Below are 18,677 nucleotides of genomic sequence, written 5' to 3'. Positions count from 1 at the left end.
GTTTGAAGATGGATGGGATGTAGTCGGGGTTGACTCCCTAAAACATAAGGAAATGCACATGTAGTTACAGGTTTATTGGATGAAGAGGTATCAAAGTCTGACTCTTACATGAATCTCATTGTTAGGAACTATTAAATATCACTCTCGTCCTCACTGTAAATACAGTAGAACAAAAATGCAGACAGCACACTTACAGGCATAAAGTGAATGCAATAATTTTTCATACAGAAGATTTTAACTCTAGTAATTCTAGCAATATAAGCAATTCGTTATCCCACATTTGTTCCGCGTTGATACCACAGTTCACTGACTGGAAATATCCTGCAACATTTTAGTGAGCAACAGACTTCTTTTAGCTTAGCCTTTTTTAGCCCTGCAAAATCCAAGCCACAATGAATCTGTCAAACTTGCCATTAAGTATAATAAAATTGTCAGAAACCGTAATAAAAGCCTGTTAAATAAATAAGATATTAATGTTAAGAGGCTTATTATTCTGTACCTGATATGGAGTGGCCACTACACAAGCAGAATCTGTTGCTTGTGGGATCACATTCTAATGTATGTTAAATCAGTGTTTAAGTATGTTTATGCTTGTCTTTGTATGTTAGTTGGGTAACTAGTCTAACGAGTCTTTTTGTGTAAACGTCAGTTTGTAGTGACATATTAGTGTGTACATTTGTGTTTGAGAGATGTATTAGAGAGACAGAGAGAGAGAGAGGGAGAGAGAGAAGGAGACAGCTTGCAAGACTCCTGCTGGTTTCCTGTTTATCTAATGAGCAGACAAAGCCTTTCGCCCAAGAACTGTCTGCCAATGCTGCTTCGTTGGAGGACGACATCGTTTCCATAGAGAGGAATTCTCTCTGATTGTCTGCCTTTCCTTTCCTACCTATCCATCAGAATTCCCCTGTTGTCCTCTCAAATCCCATGGTGTAGCATGAGCAGAGATAGAGGATCTGAAAGTCAGCCCCCAATTACGGAGTGGGGTCCTGCTGTGAGAGAGATTCATTTACAAAAAAACTGTGTTAAGAGGCTGTCTGCATCCCGTACTACAGCTCTTGAGTTGACTTGAGATATCATGTGTTCCTTTGGGACTTGAAGTTTCTGCTGTTGTTTTATTGACCATCAAAAAAACAAATAAGGCAGCAACCAAACATTCACTCTTCATTGCCATGCTGACTCTTTCTTCCTTAAATTCATTTTCTCTGACTTGTGTCGCAGTGTCAATCACAAAATGTCAGTCTGACACAGAATTGTTCACTGAATGTCAGTCTGACATAGAATTGTACCTTTTTGAATACAAAAGCTTGATACTGGGCCAGTACCTTCATGCAATTACATTACCTTTACTTGCAAGTCCATTTTGAACCCCTACCATAAGTACCTTCACAATTGTGAACCCTAAGTGATAAAATGTACCGTATACTCATTAGGCATGAGCTTTTTCCCCTGCGCCATCCAGGCACCACAGTGTCAGAAACCACTTTAGACCTTGTGGCTTAAAAGGATTACATCTGTGAAATCTGTGAAAACTTTCATTATTAAAAATGAACCGCTCCTATATGTGTGTAAGTTTGTCAGCTCTGTGTGTGTCTCACTGCATAACGGGTGACGTCATATATCTTGTCTGTTCATGTTAAATTAACAATCAGTATGCTAGCAATGAATGTTTAGTGCAGTGCAGATGATGGCTTCCACTGATGTCTTGGCCCGCTGGTGACAGAGCTCAGTGAAACTGTTACATTGCTGCAGTTCTGCAGTGTGAGGCCATTATACACATTATAGCACAGACACCCTGCCACACACACACACACACACACACACACAGTCATAGAATCAGAATCACTCAGCTGCACCTGCACTCACACACAGGGGTAAAACTAAAAACATTGTTTGACATGCAAGGAGAGATTTCATAGTGCAGTCAGGATCTACATGTTGAGTTACAGCAGGGAGACAAAAAAAATTTTATGCACGGCACTACTCCCTTGGAGCTCTTTTCTGTGATGATGTATTTGAGTGAAAAAAAAAACAGGAGGACGTGGGAAGGGAAAGGTTTTTTTTATGTGCAATATGTGCATGTGCTTGCCTGTCTGTTGGAAGTATTTGGTTGAAAGGGTTGTGTGCGTGTGTGTGCATATGCATCAGAAATTTAAATGGCATGAGTGTATGAAGTGTAGCTAGTGTCTATGTGCGCGGTATATGTTCGTGCGTGTATATATATTATGTGTGCATGTGTGTGTGTGTGTGTGTGTGTGTGTGTGTGTGTGTGCATACATGTGTGCACAATTTACAACCCAATTGGATGAATACAGCCTAGGGCAGTTTGCAGTGACAGTTCTTCCATACAAGCCAGCAGTGTTCAGAAAACAGCAGCCACCGTAAAGTTGTTTGCCTCAGAAAAACAATAATGCATGAATGAATTTAATGTACTCAGTAGATCCTATCAAAAGGTTTTATTTTTTTTATATTTCAGGATTAAAAATATGTCATGAAAGTGGTCATTTTCCTCTCCAGAATGATGCATTATTGTGCCTTTGTGTATATTGGTAAAACAACTTGAATTCTTAGATTTTACCAAGACACCGCTCATGCCATACTCCCCCCACTGTAACATTTATCCAACGCACCCTTATAATCATGGCGGTGTATTTAAGCCATCAGTGCTCTGCTCACACTTTGCTGCATGCCTGCTGCCGCACCGCTCACATGCTTGCTTGCTGCCATTGCTGCTGCTGTTGCTGCCGTTCATATAGCATTTCAAAAGCCCCACTTCCACCCCAGCATCCACCAGTAGGCCCTTGAGTCTGTCTTCCCCTAGGGAGGAAGTTAGTATCGTCGCTCCCCACTCCCTGCTGTGTGAGATCAATGTTTCCTTGTGGGTAGTGACAAGTTCAGAGCTTAGACACCAAACACTAATGTGTTGCACATATTCTACATTTAAATAATAATCTACTCCATGGCTGACTGAAATGCATTGATTATCATTTCATGTCTATATTCACTTATTGTTTGCAGATTCAATTTTCAAAATCAATACCAAAATCCAGTTTCTTTGTTAAGATAGCAAGACAAAAATCTATATAACTATAATCTATAACAGTCTTGTTATAGATTATAGTTAATCTATAACAGTCTTGTTATAGATAATGTATAACAGTCTTGTTATAGATTATAGTTATAGTTGTAGTTTAGCGTGTTAGCATGCTAACATTTGCCAATTAGAATTTAAGAGAAAGTACAGCTGAGGATGATGGGAATGTCTTTAGGTTTATAGGTATTTCATAAACCAAAGTATTGGACAAGATAACATTTTGACCTGAGGATCATACTGGGGAAAAGTTAAAGGATCATCAAAGTTGTTACATCCAGAGGGGGACATGAATGTTTCTTGAATATCAAGGTAATCTATCCAATAGTTGTCGAGATATTTCACTCAAAGCCACAAACATGAAGCTCATGGCGGTTTTAGAGGAAAAGGGTTTATTGTGTGGGCACCATGGATTAGTGTGCAAATTTTCATGACAATCCTTAGAAAGGTCATGAAGACATCTCACTAAAAAGCAAAAATGTCAATCTCATGGTGGAGCTACAGGAAAAGTCAGGGATAATGAAAGTCAGTAGGATTCATCCACATGAATGCCCATACAAAATTGCATATTAATCCATATAACAATTGTTGAGATATATCAGTCTGGACCAAAGTGCTCCAACAACTAACCGACAGATAGGCACCCAGCAAGGTCCCACTGGGCCTGGCAAAATTTGTTCACTGGCTCCAGACCTCACATGTGTCTGGCATGTGGGTTATGAATGAAGCCTGAGAGGTACAAATTGGGCCCATGTGGGTAATCATCCTCAGACCTCTAACAGAACCCTTTTTTGGGCTACCGACCAACACTATATGGACTAATAATTGGGAACCCATGTGGGTCCCACATAGTGTGCCCAGAAGCATTCATACTTCTCCATAGAGCCCATATTCGGTGCCCATATTCGGCCCCCACATGGACAAGCTGCCTGGACAGTTACAACTGTTTTATGTCTTCTACTTAAAGACTGTGTGTATACAAAGTGGATAAGAGTATTTCCTGCACAACACAATTGATTTTCTTCACATTAAAGAAACCATAAACCTCTCTCGTAAAGCAGACCATTAGCTGTCTATTAGTGTGCTTCACTGTGCTCGTACAGCCAATTTACATATTAATGAGCTTGCACTCACTCACGCTTTCACATACAAACAGATAACAAACATACGCTCACACACACCTGCCCACATATTCTCATAGAGAGAACATCCTCCAGTGTAGAAAAAAAATCAGTAAGAGATCATATGCTTATTCATTTAGAGGAAGATAAGGGATTTTTAGGCATTGTTAATCATGCATGGGTGGGCCATAATGCTCTCTCCTATCTATAGAGCTGGATCATAAAGGGCCATCTTACAGGCATTTTACAGTCCAGTGAATGGAGACTATGTTACTGGCAGAGGTCTGCCTTTTCCTCTAAGAGGACTCTTTTCTCTGTTCATTCATTTACATCCTATAAGCCGCCTATATGAGTCTTTTAATTTACTTTCTCTTCCTGGCTTCCGTTTTTCCATGTTGTTATTGTTTTCCTTCCCGTCACAGGAAGAAAGAAGGAACATCAGTGCCTTCACTATATATTTCCCAGCTAGCTTCTCAAACTAGCATCCTCCCCCCTACCACAGCATCACTACTCTAGTCAGGGTTTCCACCAGTGTATTGCAACTCTGGCAGCCCATCGCACCTGAGTTGGACCCCCGCTGGGCCTAAGCATCGGGGATCTTTGCATTTGCAAAATGCATTTTAAGATGTTTTCTAAACTATAATGTGTTCTACGAGTAGCGTAGCTCCTTTAATGAATAGCTCAGTGCGGAGCGAGTGTGCGGTCTAGAGACAGAGCTACGTGTGTTTACGGCAGAGAGCAGGAGGGAGGACAAACATCTCACTCCGCTCTCTGTGCTGAGACTCCGCTGCTGGTGCAGATGGTCATGGAGCAGACACTTTCAGTTTAGAATTTGTAACGTCCATCGTCCGACTAATTATTGATAACACTTAGTATTTTACAAATTAGAGTTTTTTTATTTGATGAATTTGGGCACAAAAGCAAAATGACCCACCCCCTCCCCTGCTGGGCTTCACAACTTTTGTGGTGGAAACTCGGCACTAATGACATACAGGGTGTTTGAATTGTTTTTTCCTTAGTTTTAGAGTATTTTGATCGTCAAGAGGACTGTCATTTGAAAGAATCTACATTCTTTTGCTACATAAATCATTCAAAACTACAATTTGGCAGATGGGGATATAGTTATATGTTACTGGCTACTGAGCATCTGGCATTCAGAATATTGCCAGTGATGGATGAAAATCATTTCTTTTTGAATAAGCCAGGTGGTATGCCATCATTTTTGGTGTTCTACCAATTGTAATATTAACACATACTTTTTCTCTCCCTTCCTTCCCTTATTTCCTCCTTATCCCCTCTTCCTACTTACAGAGGATGAGCTGCAGCTACCTGCTCTGCACTATCCTGCTCTTCGTGGCCGTATTGCTCGCTGTCACTGTAACTGGCACCATCCTTTTTATGAACCACTACCAGGCCCCACCTATGTCCGATGGCCTACCCCACATCTCTACCAATCAGGATGAAGCCAATGCCCTGGTTACTGTTGAGAGAGGCGATGGCTCCCGCATCAACATCTTCATCGATCCTAACTGCCCCGACTACAACAGTAACTTTTTACGCTTGGAGGGTGTGCAGACCTCACTGCTCCACTCACTAACCGACCACGACTCTGACCTGAAGTCAGTGAAAGGCCAGGATCGGGCTCTTCTTGTCAGTCTGGCTGAGGAGGTGGCCAAGCTGTCAGCCCACGCGGGGCAACTGAAAATGGACTATGAATCCCTACGCAGGGGCCAGGGCAGCCTGGGGCAAGATCTGAACACACTGCAGACTGAGCAGGGACGCCTCATACAGGTGAGACATGTACACACACACACACACACACACAAGCAGCAACACTGCCGGTGGACATGCAAAATTGCTGTGAAGTCATAGTGTACACAACCTAGGTCAGGTCAGACTAGTTTTTGAGTCATAATATAATACAAAAAGATGTAGATATTAATGAAATTCCAGCTGCATCTGTGATTACAGTTTGTTTAATATATGTGCTAAGCCTACCATATACAACTAACAAAATAGTATGTTACTACCAAACAATATCATCATCATGAGAATAAAACTACCTAATCTTAATCTCCAAGCAGCTCAGAGAGCCAAAACATCCCATTCGACATATATTGTACAAGTGTTACGAATACAGCAACGAGTGGACCCAAACACAGCACAGTGAGACAGAGAAGAAGTTTAAGAAGGTTTATTGCAAAAACTTAGACCCGTTGATAAGAATGAAGGTAAGGTTGTGGGCCAGGAGAGTACTGGGAGCTGAAGGCAGGCTGAGCAGAGCGGAGTAGCAGGGAGTGAGTGAACCTGTGGCTGAGCAGGCAGAAGTGGAGCTTTTGAGATTGCAGCGGAGAGTGGGCAGACAGACAGGTGCTTGGAGGAGAGCAGAGCGGTGAGCAGGTAGACAGAGGGCTGGGTAATGAGTGTGGCTTTAGAGGAGTCTTGGCAGACGGGCAGATGACTGTTGAATGGAGTAAGCTGGCTGGCACACGAGGAGGAGTTCTGAAGTGCAGGGAGACTCACGGTTAGAACAGTGAAAAATACTTAAAGAGCAAAAAAAAAAAAAAACATATTGTAAAGTTGGCCCGAGCATCTAACTACCACTTCGGATGACTGAACGATCTGGCGAAGACTGGAGAGAGAGCCAGGGTAGATATACTGTTGAATTGATGAGGTAATGATGAGCAGGAGTGCTAGTCTCAGGTTAAGCAGGAACAGGAGGAGGAGGGAGCAGCCACACCCATGGACACACAAGAACACACACAAACAGAGAGAGAGAGAGACAAGGAAAAAACAGAAACAGGGAGAAAACACTAGGATCATGGCGAGGGCATGACAACAAGGGAAAAAAAATCTAGAGATTCTACTAAATAATATACATAGAGTTTGCAGAAGCCATAAATCTCTTCTCTCTCCTTAGTCCTTATACAGTAGCGTAATACAATGGACTGGTTAAATATATGTTAATGTTTGAAAATCCATCTGGAATGATGGGTATATACTTGCATGTTGCACTTTCCTCCAGTTTCTTGTCCCATCTTCTTGGCACACAGTCATGAATGTTTTTTTAATGAACAAGTCTGTGGTGGTCATTTGGTTACTACTGTAGAGGTTGAAATGCTGAACTGTGGTTTGAGGAAGAAAGAAAAAGTCATGTACCTCTTCATGCATAATGTAACTCGTACACTGTTTTTTGGTAGACATTTTGTGTGGAAAAACAATGCAGTAGGTAGATTTTGTTTTTTTCTTTGTTTTTTTTTATGACTGAATTTAATTGTGATTGCTTAAGTGGTAAAAACTGGTTCCAAGACTCACTACTGAAGTCATGACTTTAAATACTGTACAGAGGTGCCTGAGGACTGGATTGAGAAACAACTATCAATATGTATTGATTGTGAAACCACCTTAAGATGTGTGACAGCTCATTAGACTTGGAAGTTTTCTGTTGGTTGCTGTTATTTAGTCCCTTCCTATCCCTGACTGCAGTATCAGAGCACCATCATTTACTAATCCAATGCCAACTCAACCATGTTAATTTCTCTTTACACTGTACAAGCCCAGTAACAGCTAGATTAAAGTGCAAATAGGGCTTACATCCCACTGAGTATTACTCACTCAGTCTAGTGTTTGAAGATGAGGTCACGGCGGGAAGAAATGCCCATCATGATTCAAGAGACAGAACAACTTGCCCACTTATTCTGTAAGATAACATAATGTTTCCCTAGATGAGCAAGACAGACTCCACATTGGATGAAAACATCATTAGACCCCCTTTAGTTTCGCGCTGTCCACATTGATTTATTGACGATGCATTTCCTAAATGTGCACGGGAAATCTTCACACTACATGCTCTTTTAATTTTGGCCCATCAGGCTCAGTCTCTCTATTCTGCAGTAAATAGATTTCATAGCTGCCAGCCATACAGCTCAAACAACAGAATGTACACCGCTTCCACCAATCCTTTCTTTAAGCCAGAACTCTTAAGCTCAGGGTTCAGCATTGTTTAGAAATCACTCAAAAATTCAGTGAATTGGTCTGCTTGGCATCCATGGGCTTTAAAATCATGGGTGCCGATTGGTAGCACAATAGAAGCAGAAAGAGGCCCAGTCCCTTTACTGCTGTTAATGTGGTGTAGGTGGCATAGTGCAGTGGGCACTGAGGCTAAGTGGAGGTGGTGCTGGCAGCCTAGACAATCTAGGTGATTGATTTCCTCTTTGGAGGCAAGGCATGTGGTGTGCACATCCGCTGTTTCTGCCTGACACCATGGTGTGACTGTGTGATCTATGGGCCACCTGTGGCCAGGACTTCTGATTTATACGATGACACAGAGCTGACTGTGCCAGTGTTAGTAATGGCTCTGTGTGCGCCACAACCCCCCGAAGAACAGTTTCAGTCTGCCACATGGAGAGAAACCCTTCCACATGCCCCTGAGATGATGAGCAGGAGAATCTGATTACAGTGGGTTTTAGGACCAATCTGTTTTGATTCTCCAAAAAGGGACATATTAATTTTTTACAGTGACTGCTTGCAGCCTCAAATAGAAAGGTACACTGAAGCACACACATTTGCATTCCACTAAAGCACTCTGATGGGAAAAACAAGAAAAATATTGAACCATAACAATAGATTTATTGCTCTAAGCCAAAAATATAATACTGGCAATGGTAGTCTTTCTTTTATATCCTTCCTTAATTGGGATACTTCCAAATGGGGGGTATATAAATTTATAACAGTGCTGTAAAGTGAATATTTGTTGTTTTTGACTAAGGCCTTGTTTCCCTATTTTCTGACATTTTTCCAAATCATATTCATGTCACTGTAGGACTCTTGCATTATTTTAACTGGCGATTGCTCACTGTGCCTCAGCATGTCAGTGTCTTTCCTCCTTCTTCAGTTACCCCTGAAATTTGAGGCCCAAAAATTGAACCCTGGGGGACTTTGGCTTGATCTGCTCAGATTCATGATCGCCAGTGGCAACAACAAAGCCCCTGACTTCTAGTTACGACCTGAATAGACTAAGGACTGTATCAAATAGCTTTACCCAGTTTTCCAGTAAATTATGGTCAACAGTATCGAAGGCCACACAGATGTAGCACAGGACTGAAATTTATCTGAATCGGCATGCATACAAATGCCATTCAATACATTTAGTAGTGCAGTCTCAGTGCTGTGATATTGTCATAAGCCAGATTGTGTTTTGTGTGTTTTGCTTTATGTTGACTGGCAAAACATAGACATAGTTATATGTCAAAGTCTAAAAAATGGTGTGCTCTTTGCTTTGTTTTTTTGTTGACAGTAACAGTGTCTTTATATTTACTAAAATGGCCATAAACTCTGGATCACAGTTTCTGTAACTTCAAGCAAATATTTTTTCAACACAAAATCCACATTATCTAACTCTCAATCTAACAAAATACATTGAGTCTGATGTCCTCACATCACCACATCTACTGTGGTGTTAACCTTCAGATCTTATGAGGAATGTTCTCGTTACATTCTTGTCAATGGCTCTAAGGTTGCTGTCTCAACTGAGGTCTCTTGGTAACAAGTGCTAAATGTATTTCTTAGCTCTGACCTACAATGGCAGCCTTGTGCATAGCCAATATAGTCAACCATATATAATGCCTACTAGCTGGAGTGAGCATGGAGGTTTTGTGACTTGTATGCACTCGTGCACCCTTCAGCATTGATAAATTGCGAGGGCTAGATCCCCCATTGCAGAAGTCCAACTGACATGAAATGTAGTTCACATATTCAACTGACTTGAGAGACACACACTTTGTACAGTGTCTGACTGCAAAAAGCCTGCAAGGACGTAAAGGCTACGAGAAAGAGTATGCCTTACTGATTTCCTTGAACCACAGGTCACAATTTAAACTGAATTATGTGCCTGTGGAATATTAATGTTTTGGACAAGTGACACCCACAACCTCTGCAAAGGATCTTAGACGAACCTCTGCTGCTGTAGAATAGAAAACCATATTGCCTAAAGATGTTCATTCTGGTCGACACAAAGTCCTTTGAGGACTTGAGAAACTAAACAAATAAATAAATAGAAAACACGATTCATAAAGTGCTTAAAGTAGTGTTTCAACCAAGGTTGTAATACAAATAATTTTGAAGCCTCAATGAGAGTGGATAATGATAAAAGTCACACAAAATATGGAAACTGAAGTCAATTAATCAAACGGTTAGCTTCAAAGATGTAGCTCATCAATTCAGTGGAATAAAGAATTTTTTGAAGGTTCCAAACCATTGCAATTAGAAACAATTCAGAACAATGAAAGCCTAAATATAGCGTATAAAGCCATTTGCTGGAACAAAAGCATTTCAAAATAGCCAAAACATGTTATCTTCTAAATATACAAAAAATACAATAACAATTAGTAATTTGCCTATAAACAATCTCTGTTACAATTATCATTTAGGGATTGCTTGCTGTATGATCCTCTGCAAAATAAATTAGAGGAAATAAATTATGTTTTTGTTAAATATAATGATATTGTGAAAACAAAACAAGATGCGTAAAATCAAATGATATACATGCATGTCAAAACAACCAATTGTGTGCCCAAAAATGGAATACACCACATATTGATGCATGTGTCAGGGACTAATGCTCTAATGACACACTAGGCCGTAGTGTGCACGGAAACATTAAAGGGCCATTCCAACCATCAATTCCATAAATAATTATTTCATTGCACAGCTGGACTCTTTGCCCATCCCCAACCCTTCACTAAACCATACACGGACAAAATCAAAAGCCTGATCAAAGAGCCCCACTCTCTGTATGATATGAGTCAGATTTGCTAGAAAAACATTCCCTTTTTGTGTAAAGGTTCTGTCCATCATCAGGGTAATCTTTTATTCATTGTTTCTTTGCTTCAGAGGCCTCTCAAATGACTAGGATTTCTGAGACTGTTTAATCAGAGGAATACAGTAAGTGCGGCAGAGGCTGCCCGAATGCTTGTGTGCCGCTTTCATACAGTACAGTAAGTCAAGACAAGAATTTATTGGTAGGCAATTTAAGTACAGCTGGATTTTTATTGCCTATATGTACATGTTTTATGGTGGGAGGAACCCAAAGTATGTGGATGGGATATTGGCACATTTTTAGTCCTGTTAATCCAGCATGTAATCTTAACATTTACTGTCAGGATTCGAAATGTGCATTCAGATGTAGTTTACTGGCATCAGAGAAACAGCACACAGAGAAAACAAACAGATACCCAGAGGCTCTTGAGAAGGTGGAGGTGGAGTCAGATGTCTGTATTACAGGTGCCAAATGATGAAAAGGAATGGGAGTTTCTAAAATGCAGCATGTGGAAACATCTGAGCAGAGAGGTGGCTGGGAGCTACATGGCTGGCAAAGTGCAACACAATAACAAAGGACGGGGTTAACAGTCAGCTTGACTGTACCCTGTTGATATCATCTTCATGAATTCATTTATAAACTCAGCATCCATGAATCAAAACCTGATAGACTTTCATCATAACAGGCAGGATTTATTTCTGAGACCTGCCTTCACATAGGAAGCCTCAGAGCCAGATTGCGAATGAGACACAAGAAATTACACTCTACGCTGTAACATCATTAGTAACTTTTCAGTGAAGTAAATGGGTATTACTGAAATAAGAACCACATCCTTTAACGTAAAGCGTCATTACACTGTAATATTACCAGTCCTCCACAAAGTCCTGACTGGCAGAGGTCCAGCAAAGTAATCTGATGTTTGTCTTATTATTCTTCACACCTATTGGCTACTTTAATTTATAAGTGAGGTAGTGGAATAGCATATGCATGAGTTTTTAAATTATGTTCAACTTGCACTGGCTACACCAGTCTAAAGGAAAGAGAGGGTGAGTTTTCGATGGATCCTCTCACTTCTCCCAATTACTCCTCCAGGCTCTAGTTGACTGTACAGTTGACTATAGATACTGTCTGTGTAGAGAAGATGTTGTGTTAGGCAGATTGTAATTGAATTACTTTTTTAAACTCTTGTGTGGTTTTTACCCCTCAGGGAACATGTCTCTATGTTCTATAATATCTGATTTGTGCCGACAAAAACGCACAAGGTTGTGTGTTCCACCAAAATAATCCAATCACATGTAAAGCAGTTACACAAAACAATAAATAAGTAATAGAAACTGTACATTACAGTGTGAATTATGTTCACATTAAAAAACAGTCTGCCTCAGATGTGGAAAAAAACACCCCATATTGCTTGTGCTTAAACCTTGACTCACAAAAACAAGTCTCCTTAAGTGCTGCTGTGTAACTGATTTTGTGAAGCAATGGAAGGGCTGTCTAATGAGAGCTAATTACATCATGGTCCTAATTGATGTGTCAGCCCAGGCTTAGTGTTAAGACTGCAGACACTCCTCTTCCTTTGAACACACAAACAAACATACTGTGTGTACTCACCTAATGAAATTACGGCATTGAAAAAAAAAAAAAGTCAAGTTTACACACAGGAAAGAACGCAACACTTAGAGGTGAACTCATCTCTTAAATCATGTTAAAAACCTTTTTAAAGACTTACCCCTTCATACACACACAAACTGATGCCTTCTGGAACAATAACACATTCACAAAGCAGAAAAACCAATTCTGTTTGTTGTATCCTGCCCAGCTGCTGTGCACAGTGGGTACTCTCTGTATTGTGGTCATGTATGTGAGTGTGTGTGCTTGTGGTTCTCTCTTTACCTGCATGTGGGCATGTACAGTGTGCAAACGTGTTGTTGTTGTTGTTTGTTTCTGTGTGTGTGGGTTAAAGCCCCAGTGCCTATGTAATATGATTGCAGAGCAGCTTGCTGTGCCTCAGAGGTGTGTTACATAGTTATTGAGGCCAAGGAAAGGCCACTGGGGTTTCTGTCTAATGCAGTTTTAACACCTGAATATAGTTGCACAGACATACCTTTGATAGAGGACTCTGTCTCTCTTATATATGACTTTGAGCACTGCGGATCTTTGCGTGTGTGCATGTGTGTATGTGGACGAGAGAGGAGGGGGGAAAAAAAGCGAGAGAGATTGTGTGTATGTGTGAGTAACAGGGAGAGCAGGAATATTCCTCATACCTGCAAAAGTGTGCTGTGTGTATACTGTACATATGAGGCTCAACACCTGGCTCTGCATAGGCGTTGGCCAACTAGGGCAAAATCTGAAAATGACCTTTCTGCAATGAACAGCACATAAAGGGCTGCAGGTAAGGAAGTGACCAGAGCACACCAGAGAGGTTACCCTGCTCTCTGCTAGTCCTAGCACACACATTCATCACCAGCCTTCCCACAGGGCTCTTAGTGGTTCACAGCATTCACCAAGGTGCATTATGGGATAGAGTACCATGTGGTGTGTCTTTGCTACACGGCGCAGTCTTTTTACCTGTGTGTTTCCCAAAAGGGCTAGTTATATACTGTATGTTTTAGCCTATTAACTACAGAGTATAACTTACATTAGTGCCTTTTCCAAAGGATACCAGAACTTTTTAGATATACTTCCCTATGGCAGCCTTGCTTTTTATTCCCAACTTTTCTTTTTTCAAAGTCACATTGTCATTGTCATCACATGGTCATGCAGATGAGACTGCCCTTGCTTGTGTGTTCAAGGATGTGCTAACATCTGAGTTGCCCGCTGAAAAGAGTTGCATCTTCAAGCTATTAATACTGAATAAAATCCACATGACAAACATTATGCCAACATAAGCATTGTGAGATAGATGAAGTGAATATGATCACTTCTTACACTACAGAGATCTGGCACTAAACTCTAAAATGTCAGATGGTAGAGCAATATAAAGTGATGTGATGTAATTTTGGCATAAATCAAAGGCTACAAATTGTTTTGGATTGCTTATCTTAAAGTTATAAATCTTAAGATTTCAGTTCTGGTTTATTTAGCAACTCCCTGGTAGAACATCTTTAAAAAAAAGTCCATTTGCCAAGATGATGACATCTTTATATCTGTGTAATTTCACTTGCACTGTCACTCTTTAAAAATGCCCAGGACCTCCTCTCTTCCAGCTCCCAAGAACCAGCAGCAAAAAGGAATTACAGCCCTCAAAAGTATTTATTTCACACATTTGTTTAGGGACATTTTGGCTCCAGAGTGGGTTAACAGCAAAATAACAAACAAAAGGGAACTAAATTAATCAACCTGAAATTGGCTGCTTAAAACAAAGATAAACCCAAATACAAACATATTAAACGCCTAACTCAGAAGAAACAGAAGAAAAGAGATTAACAAAAATGCTACCCACCCCTCTGGATCCTAGTACTATTTATAATATTTTACAAAGGGGTAGTTCATGACATATGGGCTAGCTGGCTGGCTGGCTGATTGGTTGGGTGGCTGGCTGGTTAGTGAAGTGAATACAAGAGAGCCCACAGGAGCAGAGGGAAGCCAGCCTTTAAACTTCAAGGTCTTACGCTGGATCTGCCTGGAACAACCTACACACTCAATCACAATCACTCACACGGCCAATCAGAGAGGCTCACCTGCAGCCCATTACACAGAGCTACCACGGCAGGTTCCCCAGAGAGAGAGAGAGATCTATAGGGTAAATACAGAGAGGGGTTAAACCACATAATACACAAATACACCAATGTTAACTATACGACCTTTGGGTTATAACAGTCATTACATGACATACAGGTATGTGCAAATATTGCGTGGTAATGTGCGCATGCAAGTTCTTGCATGTACTATTGTCTAGTACATGTATGGGTTATTTTATGTGAATCAAATGCCATCCGTATCCAGTGCAAGAATGGCAGACTCTGCCACTGACAATGCAAACTACTATATAGAGAGGTAACTAATGAATGTCATCACATTTGATGGGAATAGCAGAATAAATTACAGCCATAAATAATCAAAAATTTGGTTTGATGAAAACCTTGAGGATTATAACTTGACGGGTTTGGCATAATTACATTGCTAATAGGTTTGACTATAAATGTGTATTCTTCTCTCCCACTGTGTGTGTCTTTCAGCTGCTGTCAGACAGCCAGATCAACATGGTGAAGGTAGTGAACTCAGTGAGTGATGCTCTTAATGCCATGCAGAAGGAGAACGTGGGCCTGAAGGCACGTGTCAAGGCCGACTTGCAGAGGGCACCTGTCAGAGGGGCCCGTTTCAAGGGCTGCTCCAATGGTAAGAGAAATGAGCTTTGGCTTGACTATATGTATATGTACCTGTCTGACAGATTATATGACATCTTTATAGATTTGTCTGTCTGATATTCAATTTGTCCCTCCGTCACTGTATGTATAATTCAGTCATCACTGGCAACCTACATGTTTGACCTTCTTCCATATATTCTGTTATGTGTTATTTCCCTCCGTTAGCCTGACTCCACTATTTTGTTAATTTATATTCCAGTGTGGTCAGTCTGTCATCCATCTTCCCACATATTCATTCAACCCAACCTCTCCTGGTGATATCAGTATGTTTTTCTCGGCCACATCTCATCCACATTATCCAGTGGCCTTGCAAGAGATGTGGAATTTTTTTTTACTGTACATGAGAAATGGCTTGCATGTCAACTGGGATGTGTGGCTTAGAGGCAGAGAAGGACCTGAGGCATCATCCCATTGGAAGGCTTTAAACCAGGCACAGTATACCCGATGGCATTCCCCTGTTGAATTTGCCTCGCATAGGTAGCCAAGGAGCACAGAGTGAAGGCCGCTCATGTACAATACACAGCATACAATAACAGAGTTATGACAGAGAGTATGAGAGGCACAAAGGTTGTGAATGTGGTAGATGTTTTATAAATCTGCAGGCATGAAGGCATAGGCATGTAAGAAGACTGTGACATAGAAGAGCAGAGGTATAACAGAGGCATATTTGCAAGACTTTTGTTTTACTTTTACTCTAAGGGACTGAAATTCTTTATATGACTCATTGGGTCTTTTATTAAAAGCTACTGAACAATTAGCAAGCACCCCTGGTATTTATCAGCTGTTGTTTCCTAAAACCTTTTACCTGCTCTAAAAGTGAAAGCTTAAACATGCTTCTATCTTTTTGTGTGACTCTGCTCCGAAATGTTTTAAATATTAGAGGATCTCCTGGTTTCATACGGGGTGTAATGTGCATCTAATGCTCTGATTCTATATTATACACTCATTATATTTTTATTTCTATAAAGTCATTCACAGTTGCATCTTAAGTCTACCAAAAGTCAGATCAATACTTGTAAAATGAGGCCAATCAAAACTTTTCACTGAGAATTTACATTCAGTAGACTGGTAGAGGCTCTGTCCATGGTGCTGAACATCCGCAGTGGTGCATCAGTCATCTGTTTCACACAGTTTTATGCCTTTTCCTGCATATCTGAGGCAATCAGTAAACAACAATTTGAAACATGCCAGAATTTGAGGTGGCAATAAATTATAAATCAGTCAAAAGAGTAAATTATCCCCTGGATCTTTGCACAATTGTTATTTCAAAGTGGGTATTATAGCCCAATTGTGGAATAATTTCTTCAAGCTTTATTTTAATTTGTTGTCTCCTGGCTCTGTATTAATGGTAACAGCCACAGAGACAGAAAGAATATTGTTCCCCATTGCTAAGTTAATCATTAGACAGTTTATAAGCTGCATAGCATCCCCCCTCTGCATGCACAGTGTATGGGGAGAACACAATTACAAGACAACACCTCAAAATATGATGCAATGAGATGTGAAGAAACATTTTTCCGGCAAACTCTAAAGAGAAAATTAATATCATGTTTCAGAAGGAAATATTTATTCCAGGGCTATTGTTTTGCATTGTATTAGAAGATGTTTATTAGGGAAAAGTCAAAAGTTTCTGTAATAAGGGATACTTATGTAGGCGCTCTATGTCTTTTCAAACTCTCAAACTGTATGACATACTTAAGTGAGCATCCAGTTCATGGTTGTAATGATGATTACATCAGCCCTGTTGTGTTGTTATTGGAGTATGGCACATAGACTGCTCCTGTTCTCATTATTTCATATGGAGCCTCCTAGAAACAGGTGTCCTGTTCAGTCAGCTGTCTGTCAGGGTTCTTTAGTTCATTATTGATATTTTTCCTACATGAGCAGTTTTTCAATTTTCAGCAACTTCATTTCAAGATTCAAGATTCAAGATTCAAGATTTAGTTTATTGTCATTTTCTTGTATATTTGCATACAAAAAAAAGGAAATGTTGTTCCTCCCAGCCAACAGCAGTGCAACAACAACAGAAAGGATAAAGATATACTGTATATCTAAAAATTCCCTTTAAAGGAATGATAAAAACATGTAAATCCCAAGAGAAAAAACAAAAAACAAAAAAAAAGGAATGAGCAGTTAGCAGAACAGTGCATTAAAGTCTATTTAGAGAGAAAAGTACATGTCTCAGTTCAATGTGGACAGCTCTTGCATGTCAATGAGTGACCAGCACTGATGGGGGAGTTATATAATCCATTTTGCTGTCCAGAGAACATTAGGCAGCATGATTGTTGGAACTGCCAGTTTGTATGGGTAAACAGTTATCCGAGCTTGCACTCCTCTGCGTTTTCCCCGCTTCCACGTCCTGACGCAACACTTTCGATGTTTCCGGTGCAGCTCCAGGCAAGGCCGTGGTCTCCTTTTAGCCCACGGGCGTAGCAGACCAAGCGCGCTCAGCTAGCTAGCTCCCAGCCAGTATTTCTCATAGCAAAAGTCTTTGTTATGAATGTCCAAAAGAAACTACTGTCAATGATAGACATTTCCCGTATACTCCACACGATGACACAGATGTAGACGTAGACGATCTTGGTAACAGTGGCAGGTATCTGTTAGCAGTTGATAGCAAGCTAGTTGTTTTGTTTTAAAAAAATATATCCAAAGATGATATTTCCTCTTCTGTTCTTGCTGATTAATGCTGTTACCTCTTCTTTAAGAGTCTTTTCTGAAGATTATTTGAAGGTTATTTTGAAAAATGTCTCACTTTTTAGATCCAAGTTTGAGATGTATTCAGAAGCCCATCTCTGGTGCAGCCACTCTCTCTCATTCCAGAGTTGGAAAAAGAAGTCATATGTGTTTACTGAAACCAATACATTTTTAAAAGCCCTTTTTCAGTGAGTCTAATTTAAAACAAAATAAAAATACACATAAATTATTGAGATGAAAAATGTGTCTTTTTGGGGACATGTGGTTATTGAAATATGCAGACCTTTTCATTTGCCGTACAACACAGATTCAGTGACAGCACAAAGAACTGTGGGATACATTTCATACTGGAGAAGATTTCTGAAAGAGATATGAGGGAACAGCAGTGAATAAATATGCCCTTGTTTACTTTGTCCGCCATTTAAAGTGGGCATTCTAGAGATTTCCCTATTTCCCTGTTTATATCAGGGGAAGACAACATAAAGAAAAATTACATTTGAAACCAAAGTCAACACTTGTTCTTGATGTTAATTCTTTCCATGGTGCTGGATCTGTTAAGCATTCAAGGCCTTCCCTTTGATTTATAT

General features: G+C 40.3%; 1 protein-coding gene across 1 annotated transcript in view; it reads left to right on the top strand.

Annotated features, from left to right (window-relative positions):
* Positions 1-18,677, top strand: part of fibcd1b (fibrinogen C domain containing 1b) — a 117,833-nt gene that overhangs the window by 35,028 nt on the left and 64,128 nt on the right. Inside the window, exons 3-4 of the mRNA XM_044334517.1 lie at positions 5,521-6,000; positions 15,205-15,364. Of these exons, the coding sequence (XP_044190452.1) occupies positions 5,521-6,000; positions 15,205-15,364 (640 nt within the window). The remainder of the gene's footprint in view (positions 1-5,520; positions 6,001-15,204; positions 15,365-18,677) is intronic.

Source organism: Thunnus albacares, chromosome 18 (genome assembly GCF_914725855.1).
Source record: "Thunnus albacares chromosome 18, fThuAlb1.1, whole genome shotgun sequence".
In the NCBI taxonomy this organism is placed as follows: Eukaryota; Metazoa; Chordata; class Actinopteri; order Scombriformes; family Scombridae; genus Thunnus; species Thunnus albacares.
This window is presented reverse-complemented; position numbering and strand designations above follow the sequence as displayed.